Genomic DNA, 19,625 nt, shown 5'->3' with positions numbered 1-19,625 from the left:
CTCTGATAGGAAATTTTTATACCCTTTAATTCTGCTTATTATAAATTTTGATTAGCGGAATAAAGCACTATTTTGGAGGTAGATCAGTCTTCAGAAGTAACTACATAAAAATAAACATCAGGTGAAGATTTATCTAACTTCTACCTTATCCATTCTTTTCCTGTATTCTCCTACCTATATTGCCACAAAATATAGTGACACGTAATGATTCCTTTGGGAACCAAAACCATTGTAATGAGGTTGGCTGGGTTAGCATAATAAATCTTGGGATATAGCATTGGCATAGGCCATAGCTCACTGGCAGTCTCCCTGTTAAAAAGCATGTGTAGCTGTAAAAGGACAAAAGTAGCTTTCTTTAAGTGTTTTCCTACTAGTGGCTGAAAATGAATTACAGCCAACTTCAGAAACATTTATGATGTTTATTTTCACTGTTGCTACTCTCTCCTATTTTCTCACACCTTTAATGATCCTGTAGGTTCCTGGTTTACCTAACCGTGCCTTAAGCCAAAGTCAGTGAGCATGTGAATCACCTGGTAGTCCTGTTAAGTTGCAGCTGTGATTCTGTAGGTCTGAGGTGTGTCTGATTCTTCATTTCCAGTTGCTCTTTGGTGCTGCTGGTTCATGGACTGTACTTGGAAAAAATTTAAACCCACTCCTCATATTGAAATAGAAAATAATGTGCAGTAGTTATTAGTTTTACATATTACTTCACTAATCAAAGGAATGGATTTTGGACCATCCTTGTCTTGCATCCTCTAGCAGAGTACATTGAGGTTTAGCTAAGTGTTGGTTAGTAACCTTACTCTGGATCTGGTGGATATCTGAAGTGTATGAAGTCTGCTTTTTGGACTTGGCATTTGTCTTTTCTTCCTGATATTTTTCCTTTTTCTCTACCTTCAGTAAACATAGCTTGGTAATAATGATAGTAATGATAAATATATTTCTCTTTGTGGTGGTATATTATTGAGCACTGTTCTCAGCCTTTCATCATTATAAAATCATGCTTTTTTTTTTTTTTTTTTTTTTTGGTGGTGCCATGTCAAACCCACAGCCTCATGCATGCTAGGCAAGCGCTCTACCACTGCTCTAAATCACTAGCTGTATAAAACTGTGAGCTCAAGAAATTAATTAGACATTTATTGGGAAATTGCCAACTAATCAGGATATGAAAGCCTTCTTATATGTATGCAAACTCCTGGTTGTCATAAATAGTAGTTTGAAAAATGAAGAACATAGGATTGATGCAAATGGTACATTCCATTAACCTTGTTAGGGTTCATGACCTGTGGCTAGAAATGGCCTATAGTAAACTTAACCAGCATTTTCCTGTAGGGATACAGTGCTTCACTACATTTTTCTAAATCCTTTTTCTCAATTCAATATTTTAATGTAGCAACTTAAATTTTCTTTGACTGGGCAGTTGTTCCTGTTGTGCAAAGTCTAATATATACAAATGAGTATATAGAGAAAAGCCTCTTCTACTACTTCTCCCTTGGTATACCTTCCATTTCTTGGAGATAATTGGTTGTATTCTTTTTTTTTAATATTTTTTTACTTGTCAATGGGCCTTTATTTTATTTATTGATCCGTGGTGCTGAGAATCGAATCCAGGGCCTCACACATGCTAGGCAGGCACTTGGCCACTGAGCCCCAGCCCCAGCCCTGGTTGTATTTATTCTTTTTTTTTAATACCTTTATTTATTTATTTTTATGTGTTTCTGAGGATCCAACCCAAGGCCTCGCACATGCTACACATGCTAGGGGAGTGAGTGCTCTACCCATGAGCCACAATGTATTCTTTTCATTAGGCAGCTTTTTAGTGAGTAACTTGACTCTAAGCATTCTGATATAGTTACTGAATGTTTCAGGCATGGAAAAAGGGACATGTCCCTTTGTAAATGAATAAACTGACTCTGGATTATATACTTATCTCCTGTGACTTGGTTATATGAATCCCCATCTTGAGAAAGTAACCAGTTCTTGAATACACTGACACATTGATTTTGTTTTTGGACCCACAAAGTTAATGATTATACTCCTGTTCATCATAGAATGCCGTAGGTGGCAAGAAAATAGTTTATATATGTCTTTTGTCTGCCTCTGATGGCAGTGTACTCCCTTCTGGTGTTGAAGTTTGTGACAAAATAGGATTTTATCTGTTTAGTTAATTAAAGATATTGCTACTTTCATTTGGAAAGTTAGTTGATAGGTTTATTGTTTGTGGTCTCTTATATTTAATATTCTTTTTATCTTGGCCTGTATAATTATAATTTCTTTAAATTATTTATGCTTGTTCTGGCCTACAATTAAAATATTGAATGCTAAACAAGACAAAAAAGAAGTTTGCCCAGTACTTCGTAGTGTTCGTAGTGACCTTATTGGGTCCTTATTGGTGATCCATGAGGTTAGATTTATTTAGAATCTAAGCCTGGGGTTCACTTAATTTGCAAAACTTAGACATTTTAAAAGGAAAGAATTTGTTTGTCAGTAGGAGATATCTTTATTGAAAACCATATAAAAATCTCATTAAATCAATTTATCGTCCTTTTTTAGGTTTGAAAGAAAAAAGAGTGAGGAGATTTGAAGTCTCCCCAGATGGCTCCTTCTTGCTCATAAATGGTGTTGCTGGATATTCTCATTTGCTATCAATGAAGGTGAACCATTGTTGTTGCTTGTTTCTTGGATTAGACATTAGTGTAAGAACAGTCTTGAACCTTAACTCAGTGTGTTCTTAAATCTGCATCTGAAGTAGAAGAACTTTGGGAGAAATTGTAGGCAGTTTGGGGAAACCGTAGGATAGGAAAAACAAGTAGGATCTAGAAAATAACGGGCTAGATTGCTTTTGTTCTATACACTATGGTCCTTCCACATACCTTGTAACAGTTGATAATCAGTGTTTATTTTTTTAGACCAAAGAACTAATTGGTAGCATGAAGATTAATGGAGGGGTTTCAGCATCCACATTCTCTTCAGATAGTAAGAAAATATATACCTCTTCTGGTAAGTCATATTGACGATACAAGAGAAGCTTTGGATGTGTTTATGTTTCAAATTATCCCAAAAAATGTTCCTTTTCAATTTTATTGTTTTAGAAAGAAAATCATGTTTAGTTTTGGAAATTAGTTTTTGTTGGCATTTGCCTTTTCTCTAACCTAGTCATAGTGAGGGATTAGCCATTTAGTATGCAGGGCTAATCTGTTTACTTCTGCTTAATCTGCACCCTTATTCCAGCCTGGAAAATTTTGTCAAAGAAATAGTAAAACAGTAAAATTCACTGATTTCTCATTGTGACAAAAAGAATACCTATAATAGGGCAAACTTTGAAACAGTACTTCAGAAAAAGGAGGGATGAAGAGAGAGAGAAGAACCATCTTTGATGTGGATGTAGGGGTCATTATAGAAATGTACATCGACAGAGAAGAGGGTGGTCACCAATATCAAGTGCTATGGGAAAGAGAAATAAAGAATAAGGACTAATTTTGGCCATTAGATGGCTATTTCTATCATGAAAATATTTGTGGTCTCTTATATTTAATATTCTTTTTATCTTGCCTGCATAATTATAATTTCTTTAAATTATTTATGCTTGTTACTCATGTGTATCATTCCTTAATATTTAAGTGGTAGCATAATTAAGTTATAAATTCTTTGTGATCTGGGTCACTTTATTCTTAATTTTTTTCCTCCATCAAAGAAAATTGGTATCTATATCACCTAGCCTTATGTATTAGGTACTCTAATGTCTGTTGATTAATGTTTTTTCCCCCTTCATGTTTTTGTTCCAGTAATTTATCTAAGTAGAATACATAAACTTTTTCTGAAAGCTTAAGAATTTGTGATCATCCACTTTAAACCAAAAGATAACCTGTTTAAATGAATAATGTTTTTTCTATGTATGTGAATGTATAAGAAATATTTTTAGTCTGGATTTCTAGTGGCAGGAGGAGAGGTCATCATGGGTTTTTATTTGTAGTTCTTTACACTATTAAAGAGAGCCTAAGAGTGGTCAGTTCAGTTGCCTTTCAATTTTACTTAAAATTAATCAAACCTTTCTTTGGCTCTTTCATTCAGAGGATGGGGAAGTTTATGTTTGGGATGTGAACTCTAGGAAATGCCTTAACAGATTTGTTGATGAAGGCAGTTTACGTGGATTAAGCATTGCTACATCGAGGAATGGACAATATGTGGCTTGTGGGTGAGTAAAGAGTTTTGTGAAACCTGAATCACATTGTGCTAATGAGAAACTGCTTAGGGATTGAATATACTCAGCGGGGAATTAGGAGTTTTGTTTACATCTACTCACTAGTAGGAAATAAATCATCTCAGGTCAGACTTTTGCTTTGCATTGTCTTCATGTGGGTTTTTTGTTTTTGTTTTTAGTGTGGATAGACAATACCTTTATTTGATTTATTTTATTTTTATGTGATATTGAGGATCGAATCCAGTGCCTCACATGTACTAGACAGGCACTGTACCACTGATCCATAACTTCAGTCCTTTCATGCAGTTTTAATACTTATAATGAAGACTAGTGTTTAAAACTAATATAAACAGTTTATCAGCTTGTTAGCAAAAAAGTGCTACATTACCTTAAATTATTGTATAGTTTTCTATATTTGAAATGCCCATTTGATCACATCACATTTTTCTAATATTATTGCCATTGGTGAGGTAGAAAAAGTCAACTTTGGATTTTAGTGTTAAAGATTTAGCATATTTTCCTTTAGCTATATAGTATAAACCAAAAACATGTTATTTGGAAATTCCATTTGTTAGTATTATAGAAACTTAAAAAATATTACTTAAACACATATCATTGTGTCATTATTAGAAAAAAAGTGGTTATTACCTGGGTTATTATCTTTTGTTTGCTTAATTCTCCTACTTGATTCTAAAGGTTCAGGATGGAAGAGGAAGGCATTGGATACATACCAGTGGTTCTAAACTAACTTACTAAACTACTAATTGACGTCTATGGTTCTGTAATTTTGAGAAGCAGTATTTTTTAAAAAAATCTTTCTTAGATTGAACACAATTGAGCCATCAAGAGGTTTTAGTTAAATCCTGCCTATGTTGGGAAGTCAAGTGGGTCTGAATGTGCAAAAACAGCATACTCTCTATGTTATGTTCACTTCACTCCTTAAAATTGAGGAAACTGCTTGTATATTATCCCTGCCACCATTTGAAAACTGGTAAGCTACCTTGAGGCCTGGGAGGAAATGCAAGTAGAACAAGGCTGTGGAACTTGGAGACCAGGCCAGCATCCTGTGGATGTGTGTAGGTGGTAGGATAGTGATGGTTACTTGGCGTTGAGGTACTCTGGTTGGGTCCTCTTCTTTCCTTTGTTGCTTTTCCTTTGTTACTTAGTCATCCTATGCCAAACCTGTAGCAGGATAAATCTCAACTCTAGAAAAATATTTGCCAAAATAGTGTGCACCATGGCACCAATTCATGATTAGCAGATCTGGGAATAAAGTTTTAAAATGAAGACTAGTGTTTAAAACTAATATAAATAATTTTAAGCAGAACTCCTTTTGCCTCTATGTGGGGCAAGGATAATTGCGCAAAAACGACCTCCTTTTAGGGCTGAGGTTATAGCTCAGTGGTAGAGCGCTTGCCTCACATGTGTGAGGCCCTTTGATCCTCCGCACCACATAAAAATAAGTAAATAAAAATAATAAAGATATTGTGTCCATCTGCAACTAAAAAAAAAAGAAAAAAGAAAAAGAAATGACTTCCTTTTAAATTTGTGAAGTCAGTATAGTTAATCTTTTTCTGGTTCTTGCCCTTTCCTTTTTGTGTCACTTTTTATTAATTTCCCATTGAAGGGTCTGAACAGGAAAGAATCTAATACTAGTAGTTTAAACAAATTTAATTTTAATTGCCTTTCAGCATAATTGGATTCTGATAGGCTTAGCCAAAGACCATTATCAGATACTTATTATTGAACATATAAAGAAGGTCTTTAAGCCTTGTTAGAGAAGTTGTTGATGACATCAGGAAGGTAGGGAGAGTTGCTATTGCAGGAGGAGCCAGGCAGAGGCAGAAGAAGCTGGATCATGTGACTGCCTGCCTTTCTTGCTTTCTTTCCTAGGGCTGGGGTGGAAACCTTCCATTCTGGCCTCTACTGGGGCATTTTACTTCTTTGATCTTAAAGCCCATCTGTTACTGTCATCTCTTCTTATTCCATGTCCTGACTTCATGGATGCTTTCTATTTACAGTTTTGCTCTGGTAAGGAAACTAAGAATATAGTAAATAGGAAACTCTTTAGTTCATGTTGTCCTTTTTTAAATGGCTTTGGTTAATTAAAGATTGCTATATGTTTTTATTCATTATAACAGTAGTGTTGGTACATACTTGGGAAATCATTCTTGTATAGTTCAAGATATAGAACCTTGGGGTAGTAGAGAAACAGGTGACTATGAAAGAGACTGAGGAGGAGAGAAGAATTGATAGGGTTCACTTAAGAATTTGAATGTTTTCAGCTTGTTTGGTTGATATTCTATAGGACAACAGTGGCTGGGGTAGCTCTGGTTGTGGCTTAAACTCTTTTTTTACAAGTCGCTGGAAATAGAACCCAGGGCCTTGTATATGCTATGCAGTGCTTTGCCACTGAATTGCATCTCTAACCTGTGTCTTTTTAAAAAAATTTTTAAAAATTTAAAAAAATTATTTTTTTTAGTTATATGACAGTAGAATGTATTTTGACATATCATATATATATTTATGGTAAATAATTTCCCAATTTTGTGGTTGTACGTGATGTGGAGTTACTTAAACTGGTTGTGTGCTCGTATATGAACATAGGAAAGTTATGTCTGGTTCATCTACTGTCTTTCTCATTCCCATTCCCGCTCCCTTCTCCACTCTCCGCCCTATTCAACCTGATGAACTCCCTATGAGTCAGCATTCACAGATGAGAGAGAACATTTAGCCTTTGGTTTTTTGGGTTTGAAGTCAAGTAGAGTTCAGGCGTCCTGAGGGATTGAACTATTTCTCAGTCTGTTGTACATTCTGCTGGTATGGTACTACAGTATTCTCCTTCCCTACTTTTTCATTTCACTTAGCATGATATTCTCTAACTCCATCAATTTACTTGCAAAAGCCATAATTTTATTCTTCTTTAAGGCCGAGTAATATTCCATTGTGTGTGTATGCCACATTTTCTTTATCTATCTGTTGAAGGGCATCTAGGTTGGTTCCATAGTTTAGCTATTGTGAATTGAGCTTCTATAAACACTAAAGCGGCCACGTCTCTGTAGTATGCTGATTTTAAGTCCTTTGGGTATACACTGAGGAGTGGGATAACTAGGTCAAATGGTGGTTCCATTCCAAGTTTTCTGAGGTATTTTCATACTGCTTTCCATAGTGGTTGCACCAATTTGCAGTCCCACCAGCAATGTGAGTATAACTTGTAACAACATTTATTGTTAACTTGTATTCTTGATAATTGCCATTCTGACTGGAGTGAGATGAAATCTCAGTTTAATTTGTATTTCCCTAATTGCTATTGATGTTAAACATTTTTTTCATATATTTGTTGGCTGATCATATTTCTTCTGTGAAGTATGCAGCTAGCCCTGTGTTCTAAAGTCTTCATTTGAGGAGTGACCTTTGGGCCACCTTCACATGTCTACAAAGGAGAAACACACAGCTATGGACAGGGCTGTGCAAAGTGTTCAGGTGTCTCGAGGGATTGAACTGTTTCTCATTTTGTTGTACATTCTGCTGGTATGGTACTACAGTATTCTCCTTCCCTACTTTTACATACTATTTTCTTTACCAGTATGCTTCATTGATAATTTGGGCTGGATACTTTGTTGTTGGGCCTGTCCTGTGCACTATAGGATGTTTAACAGCATCCCTAGTCTTTCCCTACTAGGTGTCAGTTCTGTACATTCACCCCCCCCCAGTTGTGACAATGACATTGAAGTTCCCCAAGAGAGCAAAATTACCCAATTGATTACCACTGTTGTAGTTGTTTTTTTTTTTTAATAAATAATTTTATCTGTGGCTTCCATGTGCCCTTTCTATGTCCTTTTAGCTTTGACTCCCACCACCATCAGCATGTGGTGGGTCCTAGTCCCACTAGTTCCACTGATACTGGTGTTGATCAGGATCTGTGGTTGTTGTGTCAGGGTGGGGTTCTCCCCCTCAAGGTTTAACATCCAAGAAACAGCTGCGCAAGAGCCAAAAGTTTTATTTATAGGATAGAACCGAGAGACAGAGAGTCCTCTGCAGATCAGAGGAGGGGTTCCAAGTTGCAAGTGGAAATTGGTGCCTGAGGAAGTGGGGGTGTCCTTCCTTTTGTAGATTTTAGATTTCCTTTGTTTGTATGCTCTATCCTCCTCTTACTTGCTTAGAGTGACCCAAAGGTGGGCCAAAAGCTTCAGGATACAGTCAGGTAGGGAGTGGCCCAGGGGGCATTCATTAACTACTCTTTGTAGGGAGGAACAGTTCCCTGGAGGCAGGTGACCTTGGAAACAGGTTGGAGGAGGGAGAAGGACTTTGGAGATATTAGCATTTTATTTCCTTTTCTTTTGAACCAGCCTCCATATTTCTGATCTGACTGATCATTCATTACCTCAATTGACTGTCCTTTTGTTGCTCAGTCCCCCTTACCACCCTAAGAGATGTTGATCTGGCTAATGGTCTTCTTTCCTGTTTGGGAAGAACTTTGTGTACCAGGACACTTGTGGTTGTGATCTGCTAATGGATTGACTGCCTTTGGTTTGGGAGCCCATTTCTAGTGGAGGAAGCTATGGTTTGGGTGGGAGAGTAACAGTCACATTGTTCTTTCAGTTAGGAGTTCAAGGGCGAGATAATAAATATGGCTATTTCTTCCTGTGTTCTTGCTCTTATTTGTTTTCACCTCTCTCCTCCCTTCCCCAGCTTAAGTTTCACCTTTCCACAAAGCTTTTTTGGAACAGCTTCATCTCATATTGCCATATTCGGTTCTGTTGTATCTCTGGCAGTTTTTAATGCAGGTGTACTTTTTTCTAGAATAATTTTTCTGTGATGTTATATATTCCTGTGGCACTACCTACTGCTGGACGTGTGGATATCATTATATTTAGTAGCTTTTACTAGCATATTAGAATGAGTTATATTCTTTTAGCATAAACTCAACTATAGAAATAAGGTGTATATATCAAAATAATTAACTTGTGCTATTTTTGTTCCACAAACTTAAGGGATAGTCAAATAAGAATAGGCAGTATTTAAGACGTCTCTAATGTTCAGAAGGTAGGATTTGATCTGTGGATTATAACTTTTTGTCCTTAATTAAAATGGATTTAAATCTGTTCTTAGCAAGAAAAGAGATTTAGTATAAAAACAAGTACAACAAATAAATATTTTGATTCAAGTCAAAAAAAAGAAGGAAAAAATGAAATTTGTGTTTGTTGGCTCAGGCTGCTGTAACCAAATACCATAGACTTGGGGTGGATTATAAATAACAGAAATTAATTAATTAATTTTTGTGGCGCTGGGGATTGAACCCAGGGCCTTGTGCATGCAAGGCAAGCACTCTAACAACTGAGCTACATCCCCAGCCCTAAACAACAGAAATTTATTTCTCACAGTTCCTGTGGACTGGGAGTCTGAGATTAGGATGATAGCATTGTTGGCTTCTAATGAAGGCTCTCTCTCTCTCTTTTTTTTTTAACATTTTATTTCTTAGTTTTTTTAGGTGGACACAATATCTTTACATTTATGTGGTGCTGAGAATCGAACCCAGTGTATCACGCATGCTAGGCGGGCGCTCTACCACTTGAGCCACATCCCCAGCCCCATGAAGGCTCTCTTTTAAAGTCACAGATGGCTGATTTCTTTCTGTTTTTTTTTATATGGTAGAAAACCAGTGAGGAAGCTCTCTGGCGTCTCTTTATAAGGTCACTCATCCCATCAATGAGGGCTTCACTTTTATGATCTAATTACTTCCTAAAGACCTTGCACCTCCTAATACCATCACATTGGGAGTGTTAGGATTTCAGCATGAATTTTGGGTGTACACAAATAGTCCATAACAATTATATAAATTGAAGATATGTAATGTTTTTCTTGAGTGGACTACATAGTTCTATTTAAGGAGTTAGTAGTGGTGGCCCATGCTTCTAATCTCAGCTACTTGGGATTGCAAATTCAAGTCCCTCCTGGGCAATTTAGGGAGACTGTCTCAAAATAAAAATAAAAGGGATGGGGATGTAGCTAGATGAGTGAGAGCCACTCCCGGGTTCAGTTCCCAGTACTGCAAAAAAAAAAAAAGGCAGAAAGAACAAAAAACTAGTATCAAGTGAGAAAATGTGTGTATAAGTAGTTGGATGACTTTAAAGTACTTAATTCTAACATACTATTTGTGTATTGTCTATAATATCAAGTTATAGAATCTTTCATGTAAACTGAATTTGTTTTTTTTTGTTGTTCCTGGTTAATTATCAGCAGTCAATAGTATTAAGTGCATAAATTAGGCTGTTTCAGTAGTAGGAATGAAAGTATACTTAGTGGATTGTGTTTCACTCTTGTGAGATTGAGGCTTAATTTCTTGCATTACTCAGGTTTATATTGCAACTAAATTAAGTTTGTGCTATGCCAATTGTGTCCCTTAAAATTCATATGTGGAAACTTAAATGAGAATATTAAGAAGTAGAGCCTTTTAAGAGGCAATTAAGGTATGAGGGTAGATCCCTCAAGGATGGGATTAGTGTTACTGTCCAGGAGTGCTGGGTTCGTTGTCTCCGTTCAACAAAGAATTGAAGAACAGGACACAGAGATAGCAGGCAAGAAGTAGGTTTATTGAAAAGAGAGAGACACAAATAGACTTCTCTGAAGAGAAGGGACCCCAGAGCTGGGAGTCCAGTGGGGGAGTTTTGGCTTGTTCTTTTTATGGTCTCTGGAATTTCCTCTTCTCCTTACTCCCTCTGCTGACCATGTGTCCTCACTATTATTGATTGGTGCCTCCTCTGTCCACGCTTCTGTTTTAGTTTTTCTGTTGGATTCCCCACTTAGGAGCACAAGTGAAGAAGTGGCTGATTGAGTCCCCTGCTTGTGTCCATGAGCACTTTCATCAGGCAGGAAGTTGACCTCATCAGAAGACCCTTTCCATTGCTCCTTTGTTCTGGCCCTGCCCCTGACCTCTTCACTGGCCATCTTGCCCTGATTACCTAAGCCCTCTATATCTTCCTCATTAGGACTTTCATTAAAGGGCTTAGGGAGTAGTTTCAGTTCCTTCTGCTGAAGACACATTTCCCCTTGGGAGAATGCAGCAATACGGCTCCATCTTGGAAGTAGCCATCAAGCCTGTCAGCACCTTAATTTTGGACTTCCTAGCTTCCAAAACTATCAGAAATAATTTTCTATTGTATATAAACTACCCAGTGATAAGTGTTTTGTTATAGTAGCAGAAGTAGACTATGACCATTGAATTAAATATCTGTGAGTTACAAGTACTTTATTCTTGATGCCCAGGGCATTTGGAGTTTGATAATTGAGATAAAAGATATTTACCCTAAAGTTCTTGCCTGTGAATGATTCTGTTTATGATATACTAACTTTCGGTCAATAGGATTTACTCTTTTAAAGTTTTGGATATAATTCATTGCTGAATTATATTTATTTAAGTAAACTTGGAGTAAATGATATCTTCTATAACCCTTGACTGTAGATAACTCCCAGAAAGCAAAACTAAGGTTCCTGCTTTTACTGCTGCTCTCTGTTACTATTTTGGAAGTCCTCATAAATGCAATAGAATAATAAAAGTAAGGAATCATAGGGGAAGGTCAGGTATCTTTCACACATTAGAATATTAGGCTATAAGTACTATGAGAATAGTGGTCTTGGTCTCTTTTGTTCACCTTTGCATTCCAAGCTTTCAAGTAGTGCCTGACAAAGAGTTGACATTTGGTAAGTATTTATCACATGAAGGAATAAAGGAGATTCTATGCTTTATTGGATTTTCTAGCTAGACCCACACTGAAAGTTGCCAGAGTTGTTAAGAGCTCAGCAGGACTGAAGTAGAACTAATAGAATGTGTCTAGCTTTTGCCTTGCCATGGTCTCTTCAGCTGCTAGGTTCTATATATAACTTATGAAACATGCAAATATCAGTTTGTAGGTTGAAATCTATATTCACTTAGGTGATAAAATCCTTTTTACATGTTTTAAAATCTGTTTTATTATCTTTTCTTTTTGCAGTTCTAATTGTGGAGTGGTAAACATATATAATCAAGATTCTTGTCTCCAAGAAGCAAACCCAAAGCCAGTGAAAGCTATAATGAACTTGGTTACTGGTGTTACTTCTCTGGTCTTCAGTCCTACCACAGAAATTTTGGCAATAGCTTCAGAAAAAATGAAAGAAGCAGTGAGATTGGTAATACACCTTTTCTCTTCGTTTTTAACATGTAACTTTAAAATCTGAAGTTCAAAACAGGAAATGCTAACAGGATAGGTCAAGTGTTAGATTATTTTAAAAAGTGACTTTGTTTAGTCACTCTTAAGTTGTTGTCTAGAAATTACTAATATTATAGCTTTCAGGTGTGCTTGTTGAAATAATGCACAGGAGCCATAAATTTGTATTATATCAGTTCTTTTGGGAAAGCTTGAGCTCTCCATTCTCCATATTTTGTAAGTGGTGGTCTTCATTTTTCAGAGGTTTCTTTCAGCATATAAATTACATAATACTTAAGGCAAGCACTTCATACCTCTGCAATTTTCTTTCCATTTCATTTCTTTCTTTCTTTTTTTTTTTTTTTTTTTGGCACCAGGGATTGAACCCAGGGGTATATTAACCACTGAGCCACATCCCCAACCCTTTTATTTTTTTATTATTTATTTATCTTTTTAACTTTGAGATAGAATCTTGCTAAGTTGCTTCGCAACTTAAACTTCACTAAGTTGCTAAGGCTGGCCTTTTTGATCCTAAATTGCTGGGATTATAGGCATGTGCCACCATGCCTGACCATTTCTACTTTTTTTTGGCGGCGGTGGGGCAGTGAGGGGTGGTACTGAGGACTGAACTCAGGGGCACTAGGCCACTGAGCCACATCCCTAGCCCTATTTTGTATTTAGAGACAGGGTGTCACTGAGTTGCTACAGTGCCTTGATAAGTTGCTGAGGCTGGCTTTGAACTTGGGATCCTCCTGCCTCAGCCTCCCGAGCTACTGGGATTACGGGCGTACCCCACTGTGCTCAGCCATTTCTACTTTTTAAAGGCCTGTTATTTTAATGGAGTGGAGGCAATTCTCGTGTGTGTGTGTGTGTGTGTGTGTGTGTGTATATGTATATATTATACATATACACACACACTTTTTTTTTTCCTTTTTGGTGTTGGGAATTAAACCTAGGATCTTATATGTTCTAGTCCGATGCTGTACCAATGAACTCTATTCTTAGATTTTGAAAATGAGTTATGTAAAAATAATGGAATTCAAAAAGCTAGGACTATCTTCATATTTGATGATTTACTAGAAGAGCTCACTGGACTTGGTATATGGTCATGTTTATGGCTTTACTGCACAACTTCAGAGCTCAGCTTAAATGTCACCCCCTTCTCTGTGAAGTTTTCTAGTCTTCAAACAGAATCAGTTTTTTCATTTAACAATTATTTGCTCTAGGTGCCAGGTGTAACAGATGGCATAGAACTTTGAATAGCATCATTGCATCATGCTTTTGTTAGTGTACACTGCCAGGTTGTGTTTTATAGACTGCTGTTTTTATCTTGCTTGTTTAACAAAAAGCTTTGTAAACTTTATCAAGTATGAGCTTATATAATAGTATGTCGTTTACAAAGACTTATGAAGAATTCTTCAAAAATTTGTGTCAAATGACAGTCCTTCAGAGGATAAATATACAACAGTTTGTAAAGGGCAGAATTATGATTCTAGATCTTGTATTCTTTCTGGCGCTGCTGTGCAGAGGACTTTATATGACAGAAATGGCAAGGGGGAGGCTCAGCTCCTGCTTATATAGAATAGTGTGACTGTTACGTGTGGTATATATTGAGATTCTCTGCCTAAGATTTTCTTAAAGGGTTTTGCTGGGAAAAGAGTTTGAAAAAATACAGCATTTGCATTTTTTTTCCTTTCTGTTGAATGAATCATTTGATAAATGAGAAGTTTCCAATTCAAGGCAGCTTTAAAATCCCTGCTCCTCAGTCCCCGCTTATGGGAGTGGCGGTGTACTCGTACTTATTAACCTTTTTATCATTTTAATGGTAGTAAATTGTTTTAGAAAACCATGGCATCTATCTCCTGTTGACATAATATATTCTGCAAGATGCATGGTAGTTAGTTCTGCCTAGTTTGCTTCAGTGATCATGACAGCCTTTATGTTTTTTTATTGTGGCAGAATCACAGAAGGAATTCATTAGTAACAGCCAAATCACATTTTTTAAATGGTAGTCAACCATAATATCTAATGGAAAGAAGCCAAGCATTGCAGCTTCAAAATGCCTCAGTGAAACAGTGTTGGTATCATTAAATGCAATTGCTTATAATGATCCAAATAATTTTGTTATCCCAGCATAAAGCAGTGAATATAAATCTAAGCCACTGCATCAGTAGGAGATGCAGAAGTCAAATTGTTATCATATTTATAATCTCTAATTGTAGTAGAAAGTAGTGGACTTTTCTGTCCAATAAATTAAGAATAAATGAGCTTTTCCTTGTTGAATTTTGATCTCTGGACCCTTAACTGCCATGACAGAAGGGGCATTAGAAACCAAAGAAAATTTTAAATTAATGAAGTTGGGTCTTTATGGGTCTCCTTCTTAATTAATAGGTCAGTTATACCTTTTAATACAGGGACCCAAAGAAGATCAGAGCACACTAGAGTTCTAGCCAGGTAGGATTGATCATTGGTCTGAGAGAAGAGCACTAGTGCAGAGAGAGAATTCCACGGGCAACATCATGGGAGAAGACACTGAGTCTATAAATTAGGTGAGACTCATCTCACCTGCCTAGGACTGAGGCCCATTTTCTCTGTAAGTAGACTTGAAAGAAAGGGCCAGTGCTCCTCCTCATGCCTAGTCCCGGCTTTGGCTAAACTTTTGGCTCCCTCTACATCATCAGTTCCACTTGATGAATCTGGTTTTCATGATTCAACTCTCTTTGAGGAGAGATGGCAGATGGCAAGGAGTTTATCATGTTGTTGTAAAAGGAAAATTTTATGATATTGAAAGATGTGGTTTGACTTTACCTAGGCTTCAGTTACATATAATAAGGTGTTTGATAATATTTAAGATGTCTATTTCCTGTGATCAGATTTTAGTCAGTTAGCTAGAGCATTAATAGGCACTACTATTGATGTTTCGCTTGAGTTTATACATTCCTTTATTTGTTCAGCCAACATCTGAATCTTCAGGTACCAGGCTAGATGTCACATGAGTGCTTTCTTCTCTTCCTTAACAATTAATAGACATGAAAAATCAAATTTTGGGGTGGGGATATAGCTCAGTTGGTAGAGTGCTTGCCTCCCAGGCACAAGGCCCTGCGTTCAATCCCTAGCAACACACACACACACACACACACACACACATCTTAATTTTGGACCAGTTTGCTCCATTAAGAGAGAAGTGATGGGAGGGGAAGGGGGGATAGGAAGAGCAGCAGAATAAAATAGACACTAGTATTGCTGTATGTATATATGTGACTGTATGACCAATGTCATTCTGCAACCTGTGCACTCAGAATAATGAGAAATTATACCCCATTTGATTCAGATGTATGATATGTCAAGATCATTATACTGTCATGTGTAACTAATTAAAACAAATTAAAAAAAAAAGAATACTTTTATGTATATGCCAATCAAAACGAACTTTCTGTTCCAGCAAAATGGTAGTGAAAATTAAATTTTAAGAAAGACTAATTTCCAGTTTTTGTAATATAAGGCTTTTTACTACCTCCTGCAGGTTCACCTTCCTTCTTGCACAGTATTTTCTAACTTCCCAGGCACTAAAACAAATATTTCTCATGTTCATACCATGGATTTTTCTCCCAGAGGTGGATACTTTGCTTTGGGGAATGAGAAAGGCAAGGCCCTGATGTATAGGTAGGTATTATGTTTAAAAGTTAGAGATACCTAATAAGCTTCTTTTAAAAATGTGAAGAGATACTATGTATTCCCAGCTCTACAGTTAGGTACAATTTATTGATTGCATAATTAGTGTTTGGCTTGACTCTCATCCTTATTATCTTTGTGCATTTTTCTACCATAAAATGTCACTATCAGAAAAGTTTACCTGAGGAATGAAAGAGAGAGTGAGTGAGTGAGGGTCTGTGTGTATGTGTGTGGTTCATATAAGCATTTTTCCCTCAATAAGCTGTAGAAAAATTAGCCACTTTAATAATCTTGCCACTTTCTTGGTGCCCTATGTTTAGATTAACCTTTGCTGTTTTGACAATGGACCGTTTACCAGATTTAAGTGATCTTTTTAAAAAACACATGTTTACCTGAAGCTGTAAGGAACGACATTAATCACAAAGATATTCCAAAGTTATGTGCTGTGTCCTGGCTTCTTTTCTGAATACAACATTCTTGGCTATAAAACAAGAAGATAGAAAGTCTAATTGCATGATTGCTAGAAGATAATTGGTGATGAGGTAAACTCAAGAGCCTTCAATAGGAATCCTATGACTTAAATCACAATCTCCTTTCCTTATTTCTCGTATTGCTCTTGGGGACTGCATAGAACCCTGTGTTTATGTTTAAATGCTTTAGGGATGGCCTTCAGGGTGAAAAAAAGGAAGAATGTAAATTGGTTTTGAGGGGGTAGTAATGAAAAGAGAATGTAGCAAACAGCGTAGATTAAAGTTTTGTTTACCTTGAGAGGAAATGGAGTTATCCAGAGTTAACTCCTCTGGTCTCATTTTAGATGTTTTGGAGTGCTTCTTAGTACAGATTTTATAAAAAGATGCAGATTGCACTTAAAAATTCTTTCCTTTCTTTAAATGGACCCCAGAAGGCATTCAATTTTTCACCAGAGCATAGCTTTCTAGAATCACATTGTTTTTAGCTGTATTAGTGAGTGAATTTGAATGACAGCACATTTGTTGAGTATGGCCGATCAGGCATTTCGTAGACCTCAGTCTCATGCTTTGGAACAGGTTAATGATTTTACGTAAAGTTTAAGGCAGTAAGATCCTCCAGAATGTTGGCTTGGGGAGTCTGAACGTAGCTGCCATTTTGAGAATGATTACCCATGTTTCTCTGTTCTTCCTATGTGCCATTCCATGAGTTAGTGACTGTACTGTGGGTAATTACAACGTTGTTTTTCTCTTTTTCAGGTTGCACCATTATTCAGACTTCTGAAGAGATTATTTGAAGTAAGAAAATTCTTTTTGATAAATTCTGCAGATTTTAAGGTTACACCATTGCTGTCACTTGGCAGAGGTACCATGTTAGCCAAGCTTTGTTTCTCTGCCTCTTGGTTGCTGCAACTTAGGGGAGTTAGGGTGGCAAGTAGATCAGGAACTATCTAACTGGATTCAGCCTTCCTTGGGAGCTTCTTATCCCCATTGACAACAATCTCTGTCCTTTTGAGGTCAGATCTCCAATATTGCATTTAGAATTGTTATCAAAATCATAATTACTGAACATGTTTAATCCAGGAAAGAAAATAGGCTTAGCAGAGAGATAGGTATCTGCTAGTTATAGATACTTGATATCTACCTATGGCTTGTATGAACTTAAAGCATCTTACCTGTGTATGCTTCTTGGGAGAGTATTAAGTGGCTTACCCTGTTTCACAGAGCTAGTTAATAGTTAGTCATTGTTTTTTTCTGCCCAGTATTTAAAATAGGACATGCTTCCTTACTCATGGCTTGACCTTCTACCTGATACTGTGACCTTTGCAGTTGGCCTGTTTGCAGTCGACTATTTGGTGTCCTGTGATATTTATGAATGTGGAGGAAGACACTTTGGGAGGGCAGTTAGATTTAATTAGGGGAAAAGGATTTTTAAAGATTGAGGAATTTTGAGCAGCACTTTAGTTGGGAGAGGAAAGCAGTTCAGTTATCTCGCCTCTGAAAGTAACAGTGCCAGTACATGTTGCTTATTGACCAGCAACTCTGAATCAGGTGTATAATTTCTTCTGTTCTTTCTTCAGATCCAGTTGAACCACAGAGGAAGCCTGTCCCGATACGTCTTCTCAGAAACTTTCCAGGATGTGTGATAATATATGATAAGGATTTGTGGCGCCAGCTGTGCTTAAGTTAAAAGCAATGTCATAATAAAGAAATGTCAGCTTTTGTTTGAAAATAAGTGTTTGTGGTTCTTACCCACCCCATACCAGGATGCGTTTCTTTTAGACTAAACACGAAAAGTGGGAATCCCCTGTCTATAGACAAAAATAATACAGGTGGATATTCTTGTACTTCCCTGTGGAGCCTGACTGATTTTCAGCAAAAGTTTCTCTGTTCTTCAGAGTATCAGCTACAGTCATTCTGAGGAGTTATGGCAGTCAGTTGGCTTCATTTGAGAGCAGTGAGACCTCATGGGGAGAGTTTTTAATGTCCAGGGCTTCCAGGGAAGTTGGTTATGGAAATGAAAAGTCTTCTGGGCTTCTTAACTTCAAATCGTTTTCATAGTTACTTGGGGGAATGGTTATATAATCACTCCCCTTCTGGAAATGCTCATTATTCAAACATACAAGTGATTTCATAATCCTTTAGTTATAATATACCTTGAGTTAGACTAGTCCCTATATTTCTTAGGAAAAATGGGCTCCATATCATTTATATGAAAAGTATTAAAGGGGCTTGGGGGGGGGATGTTGAGAAGTATCAAATAGAACTCTATAGCTTTCATCCCACTTTCCTATTCAAACATGAAAGAAGTCAGAATGAAGGAAGGAGGGTTGGTGATGTAACAGGTCCGATCTAAATTTATTCAAACAGATGAGGGCAGGATATCTTCAGGGACTTTTGGGCCTTTCCAGGTCTGCTGGAGATGACCTAGAGCAGTCTGTTAAGTGTGGGTTGCATTTACTTGTTCCAGCATCTTTCTAAATGAATGTTTTCTATTAGGATGGACTACTGCTATATAAGTGTAGAGAACATTCCTCTGCCTTCTCCTTTACCAGCAACATTGTCCATAGTAAATAATGCTTAATCAAATTCCTAAAACCAGCTGAGTGGTCCATGCTATTCCCGCCTTGAGCTACTAGAGGGCAGCATTGGATTAGAATGCTAGTAACTGAAGTCAAGGCTTTTGGTAGACTTTTCCTGCCACTTTTGTCTTTAGCTTCAGCTAAATCATTGCTTGTTTCCGAAATGGACAACAAACCTTATATGTGCTTATTTTGCATATGATTTTCAGCTCCCAGGTTTAAGATTTAGGGCTGTTTATCTTTCTAAAGCAAATGATGGAAGCAGAGATGATATTTTAACTACATTTTGTTAAAACCTCTAGATGAGTTTTATCCTCTACCTAAAAGCAGAGAATTCCCAGTTCTAATCTCCCAAATAGAGAGATGTGCCATTTGTTCTATGGAGATGCTACAGAGCTCATGTCTTTTAATATTTGTTTTCCCCTCGGTGAAAGGGATTTGAGCCAGGCTCTCATTGCCTCTTACAACCATGGCCTGGCTAATTCTTCAAAGAGATTAGAGCCACAGCCAGGAGCTCCAT

General features: G+C 37.0%; 1 protein-coding gene across 1 annotated transcript in view; it reads left to right on the top strand.

Moving 5' to 3' along the window:
* The window catches only part of Utp18 (UTP18 small subunit processome component), a 36,182-nt gene extending 17,924 nt beyond the window's left edge, over window positions 1-18,258 (top strand). Inside the window, exons 8-14 of the mRNA XM_046420677.2 lie at window positions 2,554-2,654; window positions 2,910-3,000; window positions 4,072-4,195; window positions 12,193-12,367; window positions 15,908-16,047; window positions 17,283-17,321; window positions 18,104-18,258. Coding sequence (XP_046276633.1) covers window positions 2,554-2,654; window positions 2,910-3,000; window positions 4,072-4,195; window positions 12,193-12,367; window positions 15,908-16,047; window positions 17,283-17,307 — 656 coding nt within the window. The 3' untranslated portion in view covers window positions 17,308-17,321; window positions 18,104-18,258. The remainder of the gene's footprint in view (window positions 1-2,553; window positions 2,655-2,909; window positions 3,001-4,071; window positions 4,196-12,192; window positions 12,368-15,907; window positions 16,048-17,282; window positions 17,322-18,103) is intronic.
* Window positions 18,259-19,625: the final 1,367 nt, after the last annotated feature.

Source organism: Marmota monax, unplaced genomic scaffold (genome assembly GCF_021218885.2).
Source record: "Marmota monax isolate L192 unplaced genomic scaffold, Marmota_monax_Labrador192_F-V1.1 WCK01_AAM20220418_F8-fsc00064, whole genome shotgun sequence".
In the NCBI taxonomy this organism is placed as follows: domain Eukaryota; kingdom Metazoa; phylum Chordata; class Mammalia; order Rodentia; family Sciuridae; genus Marmota; species Marmota monax.
This window is presented reverse-complemented; position numbering and strand designations above follow the sequence as displayed.